This window comes from Pholcus phalangioides, unplaced genomic scaffold, assembly GCF_987345545.1.
Source record: "Pholcus phalangioides strain wild (caught in Gottingen) unplaced genomic scaffold, Ppha-v1.0 ptg000003l_1, whole genome shotgun sequence".
NCBI lineage: Eukaryota > Metazoa > Arthropoda > Arachnida > Araneae > Pholcidae > Pholcus > Pholcus phalangioides.
Genome location: NW_028301596.1, coordinates 5,304,458 through 5,328,144, shown reverse-complemented (window position 1 = coordinate 5,328,144; position 23,687 = coordinate 5,304,458). Strand labels below are relative to the sequence as shown.

At 38.6% G+C, this 23,687-nt stretch overlaps 1 protein-coding gene across 2 annotated transcripts; it reads left to right on the top strand.

Annotated features, from left to right (window-relative positions):
• Positions 1-1,336: 1,336 nt before the first annotated feature.
• LOC149087948 (protein big brother-like) lies at positions 1,337-22,039 on the top strand. Of its 2 annotated transcripts, XM_089252638.1 has the most exons (6): positions 1,337-1,594; positions 4,879-4,965; positions 7,468-7,566; positions 19,474-19,590; positions 21,342-21,455; positions 21,623-22,039. In XM_089252638.1, the coding sequence occupies exons 1-6, from the start codon at positions 1,418-1,420 to the stop codon at positions 21,671-21,673; spliced, it is 645 nt and encodes a 214-aa protein (XP_089108764.1). In that variant the 5' UTR covers positions 1,337-1,417; the 3' UTR covers positions 21,674-22,039. The 2 variants fall into 2 exon arrangements, with proteins under 2 accessions (XP_089108764.1, XP_089108771.1); XM_089252645.1 differs by lacking the exon at positions 4,879-4,965.
• The last annotated feature ends 1,648 nt before the right edge of the window (positions 22,040-23,687 follow it).

Sequence of the window (23,687 nt, the reverse complement as noted above, 5' to 3'; positions counted from 1 at the left end):
AATGAAGAAAAAATTCAGAATGAAATAAATAGATAATTTTAGAATAAGTAAAAGAAATAATTACAGAATGAAGAAAGTAAGAATTTAAGAAGGACAAAAATAAACAATTTTAGAATAAGTGAAAGAAATAATTACAGAATAAATAAAAGAAATAACTTCAGAATGAATAAAAGAAAGAATTTCAGAATGAATCAATGAAAGAATTTCAGAATGAATCAATGAAAGAATTTCAGAATGAATCAATGAAAGAATTTCAGAATGAATCAATGAAAGAATTTCAGAATGAATCAATGAAAGAATTTCAGAATGAATCAATGAAAGAATTTCAGAATGAATCAATGAAAGAATTTCAGAATGAATCAAATAATTTCAGAATGAATCAATGAAAGAATTTCAGAATGAATCAAATAATTTCAGAACCAATAAAAGAAAGAATTTCAGAATGTATTAACGAAAGTATTTCAGAATAAATAAAATAAAGTATTTCAGAATAAATAAAATAAAGTATTTCAGAACAAGTGAAAAAATAATTTCAGAATGAATAAAAGAAAGAATTTCAGAATGAATGAAAGAATTTCAGAATGAATGAAAGAAAGAATTTCAGAATGAATGAAAGAATTTCAGAGCAGGTGTAAGGAAGAATTTCAGAACAAGTGAAAAAATAATTTTAGAATGAATAAAAGAAAGAATTTCAGAATGAATCGAATAATAAAAAAAATAATTTAATAAATAATTTCAAAGTAAATAAATCTCATCTTAGAAAATGGGCCCTAGGGGGCCACGAGTTAAACAAGAGCCCGAAATTAATGAAGACGCCTTTGTGATGCCTTAGGATTTTGGATAAAACCTTACAATTTCTCACCGCAAAATCATTCACTAGGTGTCCCGCGGGCTTCGCGGAAAATTTCAACGATTCCTACCGCAGTGTTTTGAAGACAAGTCTTTTTTTAATTTTCTAAATCACTGAAAAGATAAACAGACCTTGGAGAAGATGGAACTAAATAGACAGGAAAAAAGAAAGATATCCGCAGACCCACATGAAATGAGGGGCCCCCATGTACGGGGTGTATATTTTAATGCGATATAGGGGAGGGGAAACAGTTGTTGAACTTCGGTCCATCAATCACAATTATTTGTCCAAACCTGTCGGCTAGTCACGCCCCCATGATATATCGTGTAAGAAAAGAGCTCGACCCCGCCCACTTCGAGGTCTATCGTCGAGCCGATTCGCTCCGCAACAAACCAATGACAGATGATCTGATGACTATTTTTTTTTTTTTTTCAACCTTCCCGTCAATTTTTTTTTTTTTTTTTGCATGTGATAGATTTTCAAGTCCGCGACACACACACAGGGAGAGAGAAGTTTTTGGGAAACAATAAAAGCGTTTCGAGAGCGGATTATATAATCACTCCAGTGATGAGCGTCGATTTGTGCGTAACCATGATGTTGACCCCGGATTACCAATATGACAATTGCTGCGGCACTGCCGCTGCTGTGCCTAGATACCTATTCAGCACGCCTAGAGTCGTGGCCGACCAAAAAGCCAAGTTCGAATCTGATGAACTGTTCAAGAGGCTCAGTAGGGATAGTGAGGTCAGTATATTGAAATTTTAATTTGAAACAAATTTGGACGCGGATATGTCTCGTATGCAGGGCAGAGAGAGAGAGAGGCGGATTTTTGCCACCACACATTTTGCAGGTAATCGGGACTCAATGCCCCGAAAATGAGTTTCAGAGCACACAAAAAAAAAAGATTAGCATCGATAGCATCTCAACAAATAGCTCTAGTATCACCAGAAGAGTCAGGTTCATATTCCGTCAGATCGATTGCCATCCCCCCACATCCCGCAGCACAGCCCCTAGGCTGGGATCTATCTTTGGCGGGTCCCTGGCCAGACTTTTTTAAGGGGCTCTTCTATATTGAATATATATCGTGGAAAAACAAAAAAAGTGATGAGAATCATCTCGGGCTCAAAGGCTGGAGTCGTGTCATTCCCTAACCTTGTGAGGGGCTCCCATGCATCTCCTCATGAATCAACAGTTGTCCAGCAATCCCCCTTCGAAGTTGTCAATCCTTCGAAGAAGCATCATCTAATGAGCAGAATTCATTTCATAAATATTTTGCTATATCTGAATTTGTGCTTCGTTGATTCTCAGTTAAATAATATGACCAACTCCTCATACTGCTAGTACATGGATACACCACTCATGTAGCCGTAGATACGCTATTTAAAGGGTGTATAGAACAGATCCGGACGGTGCATTTCCGCACATGGGGTAATTTGATGGCATTTCAGCGCACCCAAGCTCTTTTCCTTACCCCTACTTGCGGATCTTACCTCTTGTGCGGATCTGTCGCAAAACCGTTTAAAGACTCCGATGTAGATAGAGACTTTCAGAAGCAATGCTATTGTCCCTGCCTAGTACGTGACCCACCGGTGGTCACACACGTCCAAAAATGCACAGTGTAACCCACCGGTGGGTCATGGTTTTGGGTACGTGTTACTGTCCAAAATTCTTTTTTTCTGTACCTGCTTAGCCAATACATTCGCCTAATTTTGGAGTGATGAACTCAGCAAGAAAAAATCGTTTTTCTCTACGACGTTACTATTTTTAGACACAACTCTACCACCACAACTCAAAAATACATTATTAGCTAATATTGACTGGTTTCAAATAAATTAAAGAGAACCCTCAGAATTTACAGATGGGGTTTCCTGTTACTTTATATGCAATAGCACTTGAGTTAACAATATATTTCAGAAGTTTAATGTGCGTTTGATTTAGAAAAATAAAAGGATGTGACACACACACGCACACACATGCTTTTTCTTGTGTTAAGTGCATCATCATCAGTCTCCTTGATTAATAACCAACAGTAATTCCCTCATCATCGAAGGGTTCCAATGTCCTTGATATAACGATGCTTCATGGTAATAATGTCTTTGTGAAAGCTTTCACATTGTTTGTCACTAAAAGCATGAAAAAATTCCCCATGGTCCACATCCTGGAGCAGGGCCCCTAGGCTGGGATCTTTTGCGGGCCCCCCAGGTCAGACTTTTCACGTGCCCTTCTATAGTTAATATATAGCGTGAAAAAGCAAAAATTGATGAGAATTTTCCCGAGTCACAGGGCTAGAGCCCTGTCAGGACCGCCCTTGTGGGGGCCATGGATATAGGCCTACTATGGAAACATAGGTCTTATCGTCTTTTCTATTGCGAAGAAACCGTAGACAACCATTTTGAAAGAGAACCAAGCAGCTAATACGTGATTTCCCAGCTTGGTATCAAAAGCTGGATCTTTCAAGAGTTTTCTGATTTGGGGTCTGACAAATATGAGTCCTGTTTAGCTTTCTCCCACCCAATTCGGAAGCATTTCTTTCAAATGATCAAAAGCCAGACCTTCTCTTCTTTATGAGAAGAGCTTTTTACGAAATTCTTCGTTGGACGCAACTTGATATAAAGTAAAATAATACTATACGGTAACTCGGCTCAACCAATGGAGCATTATAAACATTTTCCTTTCCAATCGTATATGAGCTGCAGTGATATTTTCTCTCAGACCACTCAGCTTTAGAGTGGTTCTTGGTGTGTCAGCTTTCGTTCAAACCGAGCCAGGGCCGCAACTAGATGCTTGGTCACCCGCAGCAAGTGCGCATTTTGCCCGCCCTCCTTGTAATGTTGAAGGTAAGGTATGAGAATGAAATTTGCGCGCCCCTCTGGTCCAGCGCGCAGGCACGAGACCAGCCTGCTCTCCCTGGCTCGGCTGTCGTCTCAGCTGCTTCATTACACATAAAAGCAGCAGTAGGCTACTTTTTTTTTTCAACTCGCCCTGTAAACCTGTAAGCAGATCACCTACTTTTAAATCATGGCATATCTGCATATCAGCTTTCCTCTAGTAGCAGAATCATGTTTGCCTAATATATTTTCCCTTATGTCCACTCCAGAAGCGACAAGCACCCAAGGGAAGTTTGTTGCCGTTATGCGCAACTAATATTACTACTTATAAGCTTATTTTACTTGAAAGAATAAATATTCGCCAATCCAGCGGGTTACGCTTAACGCTAACTTCATTTATCCATCTGTGTCCCGTGCATGGCCCCTACAAGTGGGGGGGGGGGGTGGCTGACAGGGCTCTAACCCTGGGGCTCGGCATAGTGCTCATCATTTTTATGTTTTTTACGCTATTAATTAACTACAGAAGGGACCCGTGAAAAGTCTGCCTGGGGGGGCCCCCGCAAAAGATCCCAGCCTAGGGGCCCCCGCTCCAGGATGTAGGGGCCATGGTCCCGTGTGTTGAGTTTTGAATTTTAAAATATAATAGAAAAACTGTAATTTCTGGATCAGAAACTTATAACCTTTGTCCCAGAACGTTCCATTGCCTTAACCTGGAACTGAAAATTTCAACTTGCTGTTTAGAAATCCTGGTAATCGGGAACCATATCATTGTTTCTTCTGTTCTATGAGATGAGGGGGATGCATCATATGATCAGGTCTGTACTTTCCTGAACGAACGTCGACATCTTCCGATTCACTTTCCTATGCTCTGGCATTTATAATTCGGTGGTATTAAATCCCACACTCACAGGTGCCATATATGACATTTTCAAAGAGTTTGGGATATTCATAAATTTCATTTCTCATAAATATATTTTTCCATTATAAAGAATACAAATAACACAAGAACCCCCCAAAAAACAAATCTAAATTACACGAAAACCTTTACGTGTTAGCTCATTTTTAAGGCTAGATTCAGATTCTACGCCCGAAAATCTATGAGAATTAATACATCAAACGTCAGGTACAAAGTGACTGTTGACTAGTGCAATAAGCTTTTTGATTATTTCACCCTTAATTACTTTCATATTTTGTCATCAGGTCAGATATACTGGATTCAGGGACAGGCCAATCGAAGAAAGAAAACAGAAATTTAGGAACTCTTTCAAGGAAGGTCACGTTGAATTGGTAAGCCAAAACATCCCCGACCCCCTATATTCAATTATCGCACTTACTGATTACTTAATCGGCCCGCGGCATTTTTTATAGATCATTTTGGTGGCTCTTGGCACATTTCCAGATCATTTAAAGGGGTTGGTGCACGCACATTTTTTCTCGCAAAACACATTTTCTCGAATTTTTCAATTTTCAAATGCTATGAAATTTTCTTCGTCTAACTGTGTCCAAGTTTTTGTACTACCCTGTATGTATATATGCTAATGTTTCCCACTATATAAAATGCTCTTTTCTCAAAACAAAGTTCATTATCAGTAGAGCCTGGATTATACGCACTAAAAAAGTTTCAAAATATGCTCTAAAAACATGCAAATATGCACTTAAAACTGTCAAAATATGCACTAAAAATGCTGAAATATGCACTTAAAACTGCGAAAATATGCACTTAAAATGCTGAAATATGCACTTAAAACTGCGAAAATATGCACTAAAAATGCCAGAATATGCAATGAAAACCACAGAAAATGCAGAAAAAACTCAAAATGTGCTTAAGGCCAGGATTACACTATAAAAGTTTGATAAAAGTTCTTTTATAAATCTTGAGAAATGCAACCAATAGGCCGATCAGTTGAGTTCGCTCGAATGTAACAGATGTGTTTATTGGTTACATTTTTCAAGTTTTATAAAATAATTTTTATCAAAGTTTTATAGTGTAATATCAGCCTAAAAAGCATATCTGGAAAATTTAAACAAAATTCCAGGATATGTACCAAAGCTGAGAAAATATGCATTAAAAATCATGCAAAAAAGGGCATGTTTTTAAAAATGAATATATTCTATTTCTTATTGCATATTCATTTAAAGAATATATACCTACATATGAACAGTATGTACTGCATATGCAAACAACTCTACATATTTTTTATTTACACATTTTTAATTTCCTCTCTGCTGTAGCTGCTCAGTAACGCAATACTAGTGACAAAACAATTTCGACAAGTTTTCTGAAAAAATTTAATACTTTTTTTACATATCTCTAATAATAGCCTTAGGCCGGGATTATAAAAGTTTGATAAAAGAGTACTTTTGTAAAACTTGGAAAATTCAACGAATATAAACGTATCGGTTACATTTGAGCAAATGCAACAACTATTATTATTGGATGGCTTATTGTTTGTTTGTTTTTTCCATGTTTTATAAAACTGTTGAAATTTGAAAAATATAGTATTATATATACAAACATCTCTGAATTCCCTAAATCCCACCTGCGGAAAAAATGAAAATATTCTGAGCAATATTTATTTGAAAAGTTATTAAAAAAAATTAATCGAACTTAAAGAAACCTTTAAAAATATGCACTTATTCTGAAAATACTTTGATTTTATGCAACATATTTGGCATTTTTAATGCTAAAAAAAACAAAATATGCAAATGCATATGCACATAATGCATTTGCATATAATCCAGGCTCTAATTATCAGATAAGGAACATTTTCTCGAGCGTCACTCATTCGAATGCTTCGAAACTTTGTGTGTGTGTGTCTCTCTCAACACACACAATGGTGTTACATACTTTAATGTGAAGATTTTTTTTATCAAAATTGTTTTTAAAAAAATTTATGGTGTAATTAATGTATGGGTAAATTTTGGTGATTTTTGAAAAAGTTCGCATGCTGTTGAAATTAGAGAAAAAACATAACCAGCAAATATTAAAAATCCTAAATTGTATAAAAATATTCATAGTATTTGGGATAAAAAAAATTGAGGGCTGAAAATGAATAGAAAATTTCCAAATGTTCCTAAAAGAAAGTGGATTTTTCCCATAGGAAAGCAGGGGAAGCCTAGATCGTGCACCATTCCCCCTTAAGTGACTCGAACCACATTTCCAGATCGCTTAAATTGCCTGCGGCACATTTCTATGATAACTCAAGTGGTCCGTGGCACATTTCGAGATAACTCAAGTGGCCCGCTGCACACTTTCAGTTCACCTGAGAGACTCGAGGCACATTTCCAGAACTCAAGTGGCCCGCGACGTGTTTCCAAACCAATGAAGTGGACCGGAACTCTTCAAAAGGGTTGAGCACCTTTAGTTAGGCCTATAGAAAGAATTCGAAATGGTAATTTGTAAATTTCTAGAGTTTTTTTTTGTTTTGATAATTTAAGCCTATTTTACCATTCTTCGGCTGGAACGCATCAGAAATGAATTGCGTTGTTGAACGTCTGGAAACACGTGTTTCTTCTAACAAATTCTAATGAAAATAAATTTCCATTATACCACATACAAATGATTAAGCGCTATTTGGGAAGCATTTTCGTAACACGATATCAGTAACTTTTCCGTAAATCAGGCTTAATAATAATACAGCAGCTAAGATAAATTGTTAATCCTTTGTGAATATTGATGATTAAATGGCGATTTGTAGTCATTTTACTGATCCAGTAGGCCTATTTTGGACTTCATTTTTTTTTTCATTTTCGGCATGCTATTCACATATTTATATATTTTTTTTTCAGGCCTTCGTAAATACTGGAACGAATTTGCAACTCATGTTCGATTCATCTGGAGATAGTCTGTATAGAAATAATTCCAGAGCTTCTACTGCCAGCGGTAAGGTAAGAAATTCCATACTAAATATATGTAGGCCTACTATGCAGAGTGATTGTGATTCCATAATTCTCCTTTCCGCATTTTACTGGCGAGCGTTGATCTTATTAGAGATAGATCAGTGGCTCTCTCTCTTAACCGAGGTTGCATTTTTTGGGGATGTCAGATAGAAAAAATGGCTGATTATTCTCAGGAAAATTGAGAAATAACGATAAAAATTGAATTTTTTTATTCTTAAATAACATGAATTATACAGGCATTTTGGCACCTTAAATTTTAACTTTCGCTAGTGGAAAATGCACCATGTGAAATTCTCGTTGCAAAAGTTTCTTTTTCGATTAGCGTTCGTGTTGTTTTCCGTTCCGGTTCAGGAAAAACACCATTAATACCCAAAATATTTAGCGGTTAAATTACATTATTGTACCTCGTGTTATATTAGCGTGATGTGCTTGGATTTGATACTGTCATGAGCCCGACTCATGAAAAATGTCAGAAAATTTAATCAAGTACCAAACAAACACATATGGGCCTAAGTGGTTCCCAACCTTTTTTGCACCCATGCTCCTTGCTTTGCCTCCTTAAATTTTAAAACCAGGGGTCTTTGCCCCTCCCCCATTTCTGTGTACTTTTACTTAGTCGAAAGCAGCTGTTTTTAATCAGGGGTCCTCGAAAAGACTTCGGGGGGCAGGGCCGTCTTAAGGGCATCGTGGGCCCCCGGACCAAGTGATTTTTCTGAGGTCCTGCTTTGCCAATTTTCGAAAATTTCAACTGGTTCTCATTTTTGTAAAGCCCTCTTCTCTTGAGACCCCCGGACCATGCCGAGTTCGTGGCCTCCATTTTATTGGCGCAGGACACGAATTTTCCGTGGAACACAAAACATTAAGAACCCTTCCACTGAAAGAGAGAAAAAAAGAAAAAAATCAAGAGAGAGAAATTGTTTAAAAATTTGAACCGACATGAAAAAATGGAGTTCGGAGCCTTCATAGAAAATCTCAAACTGCCCCCCTTAAAAATCAAATTGCCCCCCCCCCCACGTTGGGAATCACCGGCCTACAGGGTGTTGTCATGTAAGTCCTAACTCTGCCTGAGAAATCCCTTCGTTATAAAGGAATTCGAGGATTTTTTCCATTGTTCCTATAGAAACTTATCTGGGGCATTAGAAAAGTGTTCGTTAAAAAACGAGATTTTTTTCGCTATAACGATAATCGTTATAATGGGATTCGACTGTACATAGAAGCGAATGTCCTTCCGGTAGGTCTATAAAAAATAACACTGGGAACAAAATTTTTGTTGCATTTATACAAGCACTTGATCTTACCTAATTCAAGTACATTAATTTCAAATATGAAATTCGGTTTTTCCCTGTAAGCTCTAGATTTTTTTCAAAATTTCATTTTTTTAGTTTTTTCCCCCGATTATATTTTTTCGGCAATTTACAGGCAAGATTTGCTCTTATAACTCTTGCATTTGTGGACTTTATGAAAGCAATCTCGTTTGATGCTCCAGCAGTAGTCCGCAATCATGTCTTTTTCCCATAGGCCTTGTAAGCGCTATTCCATCGTCTTGAAATCTTGATGAAAGCGCTCTCTCTGTTTAACACTTACAGCCCCAAGATTCTTGGGGAATCGATCAAGGTGACTAAACAGGAAATGAAGCTTTACACTCGTGTTTGCACCCGAGCACACGAAAAGCCAACAGCATTCTAGTAACCAGAATCTCATAGTTCTCTGCCTTTTTGTTACGAAGAAAATTTTAGTATAACTGCCTTGAAAGACAGCCACGCCGACAACGCCCTTTCATTCATCTTCGTGACAGCTAGACTGACTAAACTGCTGAGTCTTGATGAAACCATTTGTGGAAGCTGGATATCACGAACACCAAACATTTGCTGATCTTGCTCAGTGTGGTCATCTTCAGATGGCCCAAAACCATTAAAGCACATGAATTGGGAGTTTCTCAGAGTGTGGAATCGGTCGAATAGCGGATGCAATTTCAGGGTTAGGAGATCCTGTGACGATTTTTCTTGCGACACCCTTTGCGTTGACCAGGCCAAAATAGCAGTTAGTTATGTGATCTGTGGGTTGTCACCAAACCATGGGAATTCCAAAAGGCAAACCCTTCCGTTTTCCTTTTGTCCGGTCCCGAAACATTTCCTCGCAATTATGACACACATCCTACTTCTTGTCTTGGTCCCCAAGTACCCCTAATTTCAAAATAGGCTTCATAAGCATGCTTCACAAACAATGAAATATTACGCCTAAGTGTGCAGTAACCTTTGACATAGACACGTGGCCGCAACTAAGGGGGAGCAGGCGGGTCTCGTGCCCCGGGCGCTTGACCCGAGGGGGCGCAAATTTCATTCTGAAACCTCTCTTTCAACATTACAAGGGGGCGTCAAAATGCTCGTTTGCCCCGGGTGACCAAGCATCCAGTTGCGGCTCTGCATACACAACTGAATGCATTAGGACTATATTTTAGGACTAATATCTACTTGAAGAAGCCATTGGATTCAGATCTGAAACGAACTCCACAAAATGCACTATTCTACTTGTTTGAAACTGGCACTGAAAATAACACTAAAAAGAAAGAAGAATATGACATTTCCTTTTATCGCATCTGCAACTGACGTGTACTGTGGCCGTCTTCCTGAAGACACGCCCTACATGCTAGAAAAGTGCTGCCCTCTAGTAGCCACTGGAGTCATTTTTATAAAACTGATGCTGCAGACTGATAAATTGACACACTACTGAACCTATACCTATAGCAGTGCAGCTAAACTGCAACAACTAAGCTAATGTAAGTCGTTAGTCGATGGCCCGGGACCTTTAGCCATGTATCACTATATAATATCAAACTGCATGAAAAATAGAGCTTGCAGAGAGAAATCGATTTCAGATTTGAAATCAGCAATAAGAAAATAACTTAGATCTGTTGAAAAATCTCATGGAACAGAAAACGGGAAAAAAATGTTCTCCAGTGTCTATTGCCACTGTGGGAGGTCGAGTGGTCATAGTGACGGACTCGCATCTCGAGGTCCCGGGTTCGAACTCCACCGTCGCTTCGCTTTTCTTTCTTTCGAACCGAGCACAACAGAGATATACCGCCATGGGCAATTTACTACCTAGTGAGTTGTGCCGGAAGTCTAGGTACTTAACAGTCTGAGTGTGTAGCTAGTGTTGTGTCTGATTTTTCAGTGCTGCCATCTACATTTCAGAAGTGGAGTGAAGTGTAATGACTGAATATTTGTATCGTTTGTAGGTGTGTTGCTCTCTGCGGCGATACTTTTTAATGGGGAGATCGGTTCGCATTAGCACCTCGAAGTTGGAAACCACAGGAAAACCAACTTCAGCCGACCACGACTGTGGCGACGGTGGGGTTCGAACCCGGGACCTCGCGATGCGAGTCCACCACTCGACCACCACAGCGGCCCCCACCGTCGCTGCAGCGCGGTTGTCGGCTGAAGTTGGTTTTCTGCGGTTCCCAACTTAGCGGTGCAGATGCAAGCCGATCTCCATATTAAAAAGTCTCGCCGCAGAGAGCAACAGCCCTACAACGGTAAAAATCTCCAAACATTACACTTCACTTATAGTTCAAAAAACATGTGGTAGATGGCAGCACTATAATAAGCATTAATACAGAAACAAGCTTCACGTTAGATTCAGACACGGACACACGCATTCCAACATACAAATACCACGCCACAACAGGCAAATTGCCCAACGAGGTGGTTGACTTAAGAACATCATGGATCCCCGAGCCATTTTTTGGAGGCCCTACCTACCACTGCTACACCACACATGCACCCCCCCCCCGCGAAACCCCCCCAACGAATGCGGGAACGTGCGTGTACGTGTAGTGCAACCTGACGTAAAGTTTGTTTCTGTGTAATGCTTGTTATGTGTAGTGCTGTCATCTGCCCCCAGTTTTTCTAACTATGAGTGAAGTGTTATGATTGAACGATTTATCGTTGTAGGACTGTTGCTCTCTGTGGCGAGACTTTTTACGGGGAGATCGGCTCGCATTTGCGCCTTGAAGTTGGGAACCACAGAAAACCAACTTCAGCCGACCACCACTGTGGGGTTCGAACCCGGATCCTCGCATCACGAGTCCGGCACTATAACCACTCGACCACCACAGCGGCGATGTACCGATTCGTTAGAAGTTCCGCAGAGGAATATGGACGAGGTACATGTGTGGTTTAGTAGTAGTGTAATCTATTGAATTTATTTTTTTAAAAATGAAGACAAAATTGAATATATAATATAACTCCCTATGACGCTGAGGAGACAAAGGCCGAAATAGGACTTACAGGACACCCTGTGGGTATTCGAAGTAAGCCACCAGTGAAAATCAAGTAGAAAGGGGAGTCATATGGCACAGATAATCGGGCGAGATTTTTTAATTAAAAATCTCAGATAATCTCGGATGTGAAGCATTCAAGACGGAAAATGACTACTTTATAGAATCTAGTAGAGCTGCCAGTGGAACCCCCCCCCCCCGACACTCTCTACGGGCGTCTAGCGCTCCATCCTTGTTGATAAAATTTCTGTACGCTATGAAATTCACTCAGAAACCAGCTTAATAAGTAGATAGCTTTCTATATAAGTAGATCCCCCCCTTCTGGATGTTGCATATACCTGTATATATCTACATTTACTAGTAAAAACGGGAGGTGGGACACACAAGAAAAATATATTGTCCAAAGGGAGGCTGGGGGGGGGCGAATAAAGGTCAAGAAACGCGAAATCGAATTGTGTTTAACTAATCAAAATGATTCATGAAAAATCTCATCGCTGTGCAATACATCATCTTGAATAAACTGTAAAATTGGTCTGGAGGCCCAAGATCTCGATGAAAACAATGGAGGGTGGTCGGCTCTTCACCTAGGGAAAAAAACTAAAAAGGTCGCATAGGTGGTCCTCGAAATTCGCTAAAAGGACCACCCGCCCTTTTTTTTCGGTTGCAAAGATGGGTGACGACGCCCTATAAAATTGCACCGAAGACGGTTCACCTTGTGATACACCATTTTTGTTTTTTTTTTGTATGTACAATTATTTAATTTTTCTTTTCGACATCCGCCTGCGACATTGAACCACCCTCGCGATTATTAACGCCTTCTATCATCGATGGGATGGATTGCTACTCATAGATTTAGCATGACACACGAGAGTTTGACTGCTGATGACGATTCTCGTCTGAACGGAAAATTTCGTTTGCAATTTCAAAAACCCTTGAAATTCCAGAAACCGTCTAAATTAAATGCTGTATAAAATAGGGCAGTGGTTCTCAAACTTTTGTCACCCGCGGTAGGGGTCGGAGTTTGTGATCCCCGCTCCGCAGTTTCTGTGACTGAAAGGAATCACCGCGTCGTTTTCACCAACCATTTTTAATCCACTGCTGGATGTAGGTCTCTAAATTTTTCGATTTTACTCTTGTCTGATGCTTTTGCCATCCAGCCACCTTTCGGATCTCATTGCTCCATCTTGTTTAAGTACTTCTTCTCGGACGTTTTACACCACGGGAGTACCAATCTAGAATACTTGTGGCCCATCTGTTGTCCTGTCTTCTTGCAATATGTGTGTCCAGCCCATCTTCATTTTAGACGTTTAATTCTATCCATGATATCATATACTTTTGTTTGGATCCTTATCCATGTGATTCGTTTTCTATCTCTCCTTGTGATGCCTAGAATACATCTTTCCATGCTCCTTTGTGTTGTCTGTAGCCTTTGTATCGTCTTGCTTGTGAGTGTCCATGTTTCAGCTCCAGTAACTCAGTGCATGTAACTTTTAATTATTTTTTTCCCGTTGCATCCTTTCTGCAAAATAGTCTGTCCATCATCGGGGGATGACATCCTAAGCACTAAATTTAAATAAGCATCGTTGAAAAACTGAACAAATATGTGAAGCACTCTTCGGAGCAACTGAAAATACTGAAACGTCCCGTAATACGGGACACGAAGAGGTCCGTCGAATTGTTTCAGACATTTTACTGACTGGTCCTTGTGTTTGAGGGGAGGGGCAAGAAGAGATCGGATGAAACGGGACTATTTTTACATAAGAATGAGAATCAGGAGAAAAGGACACCTAATTATTGTAATTATTTTTTAGCCATTTCTTCTAGTTCATCTGGATTATTACTGATAATAATAACAATGTCACCGGCTAAGCGTAAATGGTTGAGAAATTCTCTCCATTGAAGGGGATATCGAAGGTCATTTTCATTGATTGACTCGAAGAAAAGGGAAGTCTCAGAAGTGGAATGACTTAATCATTGACTTCCCTCCTGTGCCTGCCGCCATTTATGTGTCTTGGCCTTTGTTGCTGCCAACTAGGACTTCAAATATAATCATCTCTTTACGCACCTGTTGCCAAATCGACGAACTGGAAACGGAAGTTATCGTCAAAAACAATTACGGTTCACGGAACGGGCAAATTTTAGGTCCAAATGACCTCCTACGTTCGCACTTCACACAGCCCATATGATACATTTTATTTTCCTCGGTCTATTAGGCCATTTTTTTCTTTTTGTTCTTGTACGATTCTAATAAAGTTATTAGGATGTTTAGCGTTGCGGAAACGTATCATTATAATAACTACCTCGCGCCCAACTAGCTCATCGACGTCGGCAATACTTTTAATGTTGATTATTTTCCATTTTTTTTTGTACCCGACGGGAAGTCACAAATAGATGTACGGCCATCCATCCCGATCTAAATGCTCTGAGATTCAAAAAATAATAATAATTGGAGAATCCTCCCCGTTGAGCACCTAGAGCAGTGGGTCCCGACCTTTCATGCTTCAAGTACCCCTGCTGGAGATTCCCGAGGAGTGCTCACCCTAGAAAGGCGTAGAAAAGACAGGCGTACCTCCCTTTAAATGCGTAGACACCTTGCGTGGATCCTAGATAAGCATAAGAGATTTCGTACCGCAGAAGATATAGGCGTTCGTACCTCCAGAACTGTGCGCGGGAGATGCACTGTATTATAAATGTATATAGAAAGCGTTCGTACCCCCCACCCGAAACACATGGGGGAGCTTGCGTATCCCTTAGAAATGTATAGGAGGGAGGTTAGCGTGCTCCCACAAACGCTCAGGGGGCATTCGTATCCTTTTAGAAATGCATGGGAGGTGAATGCACTCCCAGAAATGTTCAAGAGGCGCTCGCACTCCCTAGAAAAGCATGATACATGTGCAGGTACCTGTAAATGCGCTGGAGGCGTTCGGGCTAACTAAGATTTTGAGTGCGTGCGTTATGCACCCTCAGAAACGCGCAGGATTCGTTCGTACATTCTATAAATGCGTGAGAACTATGTGTAGGCTATCCCTTGAAATGCACAGGAAACTTTGTTCTTGGGAATTCATATGATTCTCTGTGTACGCTTAGAAATGTGTGGAAGCTTTGTGTGCTCTTAAAAATGCCCAGGAAGCTTTGTGTGCTCTTAGAAATTCACAGTAAGCTTTATATACTCTAGAAATAAATGCATCGGAGTTTTGTGCATATCTAAAGATGCGTAGGACACTATGTAACAATGCCCCGCAATTCACCGAAGGAAAAATCACCACTGGAGAAATTCGCCGAAAACAATTCGTCATCAGTGAGTGAGCGACAGTGTCCGAATGAATTGGTGAATGAACTAACGAATAATTTAGTGAGTGAGTAACCACATGAGTGACCGGGGGGTGACCATATGAATGACTCACTCATTTACCAGCACTCACTCACTCCCTCCCTCATTTTCTCTACTTCTTACTCACTCACCAATTCTCTCACCTGCTTACTCATCACTAATTTGCTCCCCTGCTAAATCACTCACTAGTTCGCTCCCCTGTTAACTCACTAATTTGCTCACCTTCTCACTCGCTTGATAAATCATCAGCCTACTCACTCACTCACTCACTCACCATGTCACTTTATCGATGATTGTTTGTCGGTGAATTTTCCTAGCTGAGGGGATTGCCATAATTATCATGTCGGTGAATTGCGTGGTGGTGAATTGTTGTCTGTGAATTTTCCGCACACGATTTGGGATTAGTGGATTTCGAACTGTAATTTTAGTTCCAAAATACGCAAACCATCCACCCCCCAACCTATTTCACAGCACAATATATTCAGGTAAATAATATTCAGTTCATTTACTCTGATCTATTCTTATCATTGAATACGCGTAGGGGGATTATAATATACAGTATAGGCTGCGCATAGTTTTTTCCATTCTTGGAAAAGAGCTAATATCTCGAATACGGAACGAGACCATCATTATATTTCGCTGAGTTTTCTAGTATTTAGATCCAAGGAATCGTTGTGATAACGGTTGGTTATTCAATGGCACGTGTGAGCGTGGATTATATATATTGAGGTACCGAGCTCAAAATTACAGGGTACGTAAAGATAATTTGCATATGTATTGTTGAATATTCACGATTTTTTTGAAGCCTCCTGAACTTTATCCTCGCATTTGTTAAAAAAAAAGTTCCCATCCTTCGAGTAGTTATTTTATCCCCGTCTCGTCATATCTATTTATTTAAAGGTATCTTCCATGATATATTATTCGTCCTATACCGTTCCGTGGCAGATGTCAATGGGAAAATGGGGGGGGGGGGGATCGAACCTATTTTGGATGAATTGTATATTCAGAAAATAACTCAGATTTTAAAAGTAGCCTATACAACAGTGGTTTTCAACGTAGGACCAAGGACCAAATGTCCCCCCCCCCTGCGGTCATGGGATATTTCAAGGGGGGGGGGGCCACGGGTGAAAATCAGATGAAAAGGATGCCACGAAGTGGTGAAATGGACCAGAGCCGCCCTTAAGGGAGGGCGATAGGTGAGGCCCATAGACTTAAGATATAAATAGACCGCGCACGCTATTCATAAAACTTGTCGAACGTGAAGAAAAGATGAGCAGTATTGTCGGGGAAAGAACAGGTTCTGCGCTATTACATTTGGCGCGTTTTCGCAGAAGCTAGGATGTTGCTGTAACGAAATTTGACTCAATTCGATCAAGTTGATGAAAACTTTCCTTCATTTTTTCAATGAATTTCACTCATTTTTATGTGAAATATTTAGGGAGTATCAGATTTGAAAAAATAAATTCTATAAAATAAACAAATATTGGAAAACGGAATTTATTTATTTTCCATTAAGTGATAATTCTTAATAATTTCTTAACACATGGGTTTTTAAATTTTAATTGAATATATAATATTTGAAGGAAGTGAATATAAACAGTATAAATTTCATGAAATAAATTTTTTTGGCACAGTTTTTAATAGCTTTCTAAATATCTATACACACACAGGAAACAAAATATTGTATACAACAAATATATAATGTTTATGTTACTGTAAATTTGATAAATCCGTAGTGCGCGTTATCTTCAGAAATTATGCATAATAGTTGGTAAATATATGCATAATTACCAATATTTTTAGTAAGTTTGATGAATTTCGTAGCATTTATCACTTTTTACGAATGAATCGAATAATTCTCAAAATGAAGTTAGTAAGTTTAATGAATATGGAAAAAATCCATGCTGAAATATCACTTTATTTCAACAACTTAGTTCTGTCCGTATGAGATGCGTGCACTACACATATTTCGCCATAAAAATTAAATTAATAATAAATGCGAAGATAGAGAGAGATTTTTTTTCATCGGCTTAGTTCATGTTGGCTTTTGCTGTATTTATCAGCATATGCAAACATAACCGTTACGAAGAGGGGTAAAAATACTATTATTTTTAGAGGTTGTTATGCATTTTTATGCAAAACTGCAATTGTCTAGAGGGGGGGGGGGGAAGTTTTCCTCACATTCTATTTAAATAGAATATTTTTCATAAATTTCTCCATCTGAAAAGCATATTTTCTTCCAAGTTGAGCAAAACTCGAATGAACTCACTAGCTCGCCAAATCTCGCCAAATCTTGCGGAGACGTATATTTCAGTTAAAACTTCATAAAACTCACAATTTCAATCACTTATTGCCAAAAATTCTATTAAAACATTTAATAATGATTCATGACATTTGAATTTTACCAAAACTTGGAACTTTAATTGAATTAAATCCAAAATGGAGTCGTTAGAAACTGAGATTACGTCAGAAATCCATTGCATCGTCAATTTAATATTCCAATTTTTAATTTATAAGAAGGGGAATAAGCAAAAAAGTATTCCTTTGTGAAAGGATAATGTTCCTCCTTTCCTAAACCGTTCCGAACATCCGAAAGCTGCACACGTGGTGACCATTCTAATGAAAAATAAGACAGCACTTGGAGATCGTCATACGAACAGCCATAAGGAAAGCATTGCCAGCGAGATTCCCTGACCAGCCTTTCGACCGGAATCACGTGACTCCGGATCTTTGCTTCACATTGTAACCCCTCGCGCGCACTCTATAGTATTATTACTCTGTGGTGAGGCCACACAGCGCCCCGCGGTTTTGGGGCCCCCGCAATTAATGTAGTAGAAATGAAAAAAAAAAAAAAAATATATATATATATATATATACACGTATGTGTATATCAAATATATTTTCAATTTTGTGATTATATCTATCATTAGTTCTGAATTTCATAAATTCTGAGATATTTTCTATCATTAATTCTGAATTTTTAACAATATTCTGTGATTGTTTCTCTCATTAATTCCGAATTTTCATAAATTCTGAGATATTTTCCATTATATATTCTGAATTTACACCAATTTTGGAATTTTTCCTCTCAATAATTCTGAGTTTTCATTGGTGAGTGAATATTTTTCAGGTTCTGCTATAATACATGAATCTCTTTCGATTCCCGATTCCTCTACTCAACAAAATATATACAATCGGGGCTAAGGAGCCCCACAATTATTTTCGCGCCGGGCCCCACGTTTGATAAGGGCGGCCCTGAAAGGGACCACAGAGGTCTCTGAGGGAATGTGAAATATGGTGGGAAACAATATGACTACTTTGAGAATCCAAGCAGAGCTGTCCATAGAACCAAGGCCATCTTAACCCTCTGGCCCTATGTGGGCATGATCCGGGGCTTCGTATCGATAGGGGGCTGGGTAAGCAAGATGCAAGATAATATCTAGTACTATGATTTTCAGATGTTAGTTTGCAAATATGTAAGTAGTTACTTCTAGCTAAGTAATGAGCCGCAGAACATCCCTATGTCCGGGGAAACCCATGATATTGATAAAACCCCCTCAAAAAACGAAGCTCGATAAACTCTAGCCCAGGGTAGGTGAAGACCCAGAGTGATGTGTCGGGAGGGTCGACTTATTTGGTCGTAGATTTGTTGTGTGTGTGGATTGTTCAGAATTGTACATAAACTATTTTTCCCATATAATTCGGCTTTAGCAAGGGATCATCGCCCACCTTTTTGATCCATGGCCGGCCCAGGGTGTCGGAGATCTCGATCTTATTTATGATTCTTTTTTATTACTATGAATTTAGTTTCGATTGAACTCAATTCGATAAGTAGAGGGGTATCTTGGTCTTAAGTGAGAGTAGAGGGCCCTGGATAAGACGGGGGGGGGGGGGCACAAAAAGAAAATATGGTCCAAAGGGGCCATGGGCTGGAAAAGAGTGCGGAACACTGGCCTACTAGAAATAGTAATGTACTACAGACTTTGATTAATATATTTTTTACGTTTCCAAAGCATTTTTGGTTTTTCTGTCTTGATGAGTACGGGGCTCGAACATTTTCAGCGTCAATGAAAGAAATAATTTCAGAATTAATGAAAGAAATCATCACAAAATGAATGTAATTTCTTACACTAGTGTCAGAATTGATGAAAATTTAAACTAAATGAAAGTCTTCAATGATGTAGGACCTCTACACTCCCTTTAAAGATGTTTTTGATTTAACACGTACTATTCACGTAGTATGAATTCTATCGGATAAAATAATTATAGATATTTTCTTGTCCAGGTGCATCTGCAAAGCAGCTTTATAATGAATGGAGTGAGCGTCAGGTGGAAAGGTTGGATAGACCTGGAAAAACTGGAAGGAATCGGGCATCTGGAACTGGATGAGCACCTAGCCAAAGTAATTAATAAATGCACTATTCTTACTGATGCATGCACCCCAGAAAATTCTTATCGAATCCACAAATTTTCTTCTTAAACGTGTATCCACAAATATTCTTACTTTCATCCGCAAACACATTTTTTTATTGTGACTAGGAACATTCTTACTGAATTCTTACATGTATCCAATAATATTAATGAATGAATCCACAAAAATTCTCGCGCTGAAAAATGTACTTGCAAACATTCTTATACCAAGACCATGCGCTAACCTGAAAAAAGAGGAAAGGGGGGAGATTTTAGTGTTTTTTGCATTAAAAACCAACGCCTCTTTCCGAAGAAAGAAATGACAACTCTCCCCCCCCCCACCTCTTTCCTCAGAAAATTCCCCCTTGTCGCAATTAACACCGTGTGCATATGTTTATACATAATCCTGCGCACGCCTATGAAGACATGCATCCACAAATGGTCTTACTTTATCCACTAGTTACTCTATCCACATGCATTACTACTTTATCCACAAACGTGGTTACTTTATCTACATACGTTTTTACTTTATCCACATGCATTATTGCTTTATCCACATGCATTATTGCTTTATCCACATGCATTATTGCTTTATCCACATGCATTATTACTTTATCCACATGCATATTACTTTATCCACATGCATTATCATCTTATCCACAAATATTTCCTTGTTGTACAGTAACCGCAAACATTGTTGCTAAAACATGTATCCTCAATCAATCTTACCAAGAGAGCTGCCCACAAATATTCTTACCGGTGTATCCCCAAACATTCTTACTAAGTCAGGTGTCCGAAAAAACATTCTTACTTAGTCAGGTGTCCGCAAAAACGTTCTTACTAAGTCAGGTGTCCGCAAAAACATTCTTACTAAGTCAGGTGTCCGCAAAAACATTCTTACTCCATCTACAAACATTCTTACTGAAACACATGTATCCTCAAATAATAATCATACCAAAACATTGTCCACTGAAATGTTTGCGGAGAAACGTATCTGCAAATATCTCATCGATACACGTGTCCCCCAAATGTTTTTACTTCATCCCTAAACATTTTCAAACTGAATCTGCAACCGGATACTGAGGCAGTAGCTATTATCTACTCATTGTTCTTACGCTAGAAAGTTTTAGAAAAGTTTATAAAACTTTTATAGTGAAGTCTCGGCCTTAATCCGAGATAATAAGCATTCAAAATTATGATGACATGTTCTGAAACTGTTCATAAAAAAGTTAGATAAATATAAAATCAACAATTTTTTTTTACATATAGAACTCACTTAAAACTATATTTTTTCATGTGTATTAATGTTGTACCCAGAACATACTCGCATCATCTTGTTTAAATTTCACTAAATATGGATTGTCATTTTACATTGAACTGTTATACACCATTTCTTAAATTTCTTATACGTTTTTTCTATAACCACACTGCATACTTGGCGGCTCGCAATGGCGGCGAAAAAATTGTAATACAATGCCTTTTTGCCTTCCTGGAAGGACTTAGTGTCCCTTGGGGCCACATAGTGTATATTCGTTATACGTGTATGTCTTTTTTTTTCTTTTGTATTCCTTTTTGTGTGTTATTGTACAGTATTTGTGTAATGTGTATGTGTGTGTATTTGTTTGTTTACAATAATTTCCCGAATTATTCCTTAAATGCGAATTAAATTTATTTCGACATTGTGTCTAATATTTTTCTCATAATAATGACTAACATTTGTGAAATTTCTATGTAACTATTCAGAGAGAAGACGATCTACGAGCGCAGCAGTTGGAAATTTGCAATAAAAGACTCAAAGAGCTTGAAGCGCACCAAAGCTATATGCTGCAATCGAGACCTCTGAGGATTATAAGTCAGGTGACTAAGCGTTATTGAAATTTTGATTGACTGATCGGTTTTAACCAATCAAGCGCTCCATTTCGTTTCAATTATTGACTTAAGGGAAGAAAAAACTATAGCTATAGCTTAAGAGTATGCTCGATTGCTTTGAGAATAATGATTAATTCTTTTTATTTAATTAACAGGAAGCTGGTTCCGAAACCAGTCCACGCAGCGCAGGGTCAGCAAGTAACTGAACTCGACTCCCATACGTTCAGGTCAACATTATTATTATTATCGATTATTTCGTGATAATTAAAGAACAATCAACGTGATAAGGGCGTGATCAGCAATTGATGGAAACTGCCTATCCGAGATCCAAAGAGGCGAAAAATGATTCAAAAAAAGTTCACATGATTTTTCCAAATGACTGACAGTTTGGGCCTGGGCCACTTGCATTTCAATCGTAGTGTGTGACGCCATTGTGGAAAGTTAGGCCTCGATTTATGATGTGATTCTCCTTTCAAGATTCAACGTGCACTGCTGTAGTATATTTATAAATTTGTATATTGTGTGTATATTGAGAATATTTATAGCCTGTATAAAACTATTTGGAAAGTGTGTTGCACTTGTGTGTCCTTGAAAACAATCTATATTTAAATGTAGGCATTTTAGTATCACTATGTAATCAAAAATTTGAATTTCATGACGCTCCCTGATGCAAGCCATCGGCAGTGCCGTCTTAACGCATGGGCCTACCCGGGCCCGGCCCGGGGGCCTTGAGAGAATAGGGGCCTCACAAAAATTAGATTTGGTTGAAATTTTCTGTAATTTACCTGGTAGGTCCTCAGAAAAACCACTTGGCCCGGGGGCCCATGATGCACTTAAGACGGCCCTGGCCATCGGTCAAGACTTTTCCACCAGCTTTCCTCCTTGCTGTATTCAGATGCATGTGGGAGTCTTGTCAGCCACCATAGATTAATAATAGTATGCATCTTTAGTCTAAGGGCAACCCACATGTGAGAACCATGGGTCAAGACTTTTTCCACCAGCTTTCTTCTTTGCTGTATAGTGAGTATGTATAAGTATGACTATATGACCCGTATCTGACCGGACATTCCTGCATTTTGGGTCGGACTGACTTTATACAATTTTCCCGTTTCGTTCACAACCATAATCCATCCCATCCATATAATCCATAATCCAACCATAATCTGAAATTGTAAATGTACACAATTTTCGCAACTTATAAACTATGTTATGATAACTATGGCTGTACATATAAATATCCTTCTCACAATATTTGTCTTATTCAGCGTTTTTTTTTCCAGGAACTGAATTCCAACTTTGATTTCCAATAGCACTCATTCACCTTCCACTGGGGATTTTACAACAATTTTAACAATAGTTGGTAATCTTGCCAACTGGGCGGCAATGTTTTTAGCATTGTCCTGAATTTTGCCGTATTCGAGATCCCAATTTTCCATATTTTCCCTCAATAAAATGTGATTAAGTTTTATCGTTTTTTCGAGAAATAATTTTTTTTTACAATAGCCCTTAATTTCAGTTATTTCCGCCATGATTGGGAATTGCATATTTTGGCGGAAATTAGCTATATATATATCCCGTATGTAAAAATTGCAATCTTCCGTATTTTTTCCCCCATGAAATATGGCCAATTCACAGTACGAGTTTCCCCATTGGATAATTATCAAGTCTACCTAAGGGCCATTTGTACCATAAATGATTTAGTCGATGAGGTGGATCGAGAAACTCGTGTCAAAACCCTGCGCAAATCAAGGGATCGCATCAAAAGTGCCCCCTCGGTTTACCAAGTGGCTTTCATCCGAGTCAACATTACAATTATTAAAAATTTAATTGTAATGCTTCGAATCTATTTTTAATCATTTTAATTTACGAACACAATTTTTTTCTTAGCGGGATTAAAGAGGTGGGTGGAGCACATTAGCATTTATTTATTCAATATTGATTGGCCGCTGCAAGAGCATACATGTATATACAAGAGAATGTGGTGACGAAACGTGACTGAGGTAACGGTTGATGTTGCAAATAAAATCGGAGATTGTAGTACAATCAATAAAATGTTTAATAGGAGGTTCTATATCGATGTGTCAAGACTTTTTCCACCAGCTTTCTTCCTTGCTGTATTTAGATTCCTGCGGGCAGCTGATGCGGAAGCAGGCCCGTCATTTGTGTGTGTGCGGCTTTTGAAAATACACTAAAAATGGTATATATATAATAGATTACATG

What these genes read in the sequence shown, in the direction of transcription:
- LOC149087948 (XM_089252638.1), top strand. Translation starts at nt 1,418, where the DNA reads ATGAGCGTCGATTTGTGCGTAACCATGATGTTGACCCCGGATTACCAA. An exon ending in AGGAAGGTCACGTTGAATTG is followed by an intron (nt 4,966 to 7,467) that starts GTAAGCCAAAAC and finishes TTTTTTTTTCAG; the next exon opens with GCCTTCGTAAATACTGGAAC. An exon ending in TGGATGAGCACCTAGCCAAA is followed by an intron (nt 19,591 to 21,341) that starts GTAATTAATAAA and finishes GTAACTATTCAG; the next exon opens with AGAGAAGACGATCTACGAGC.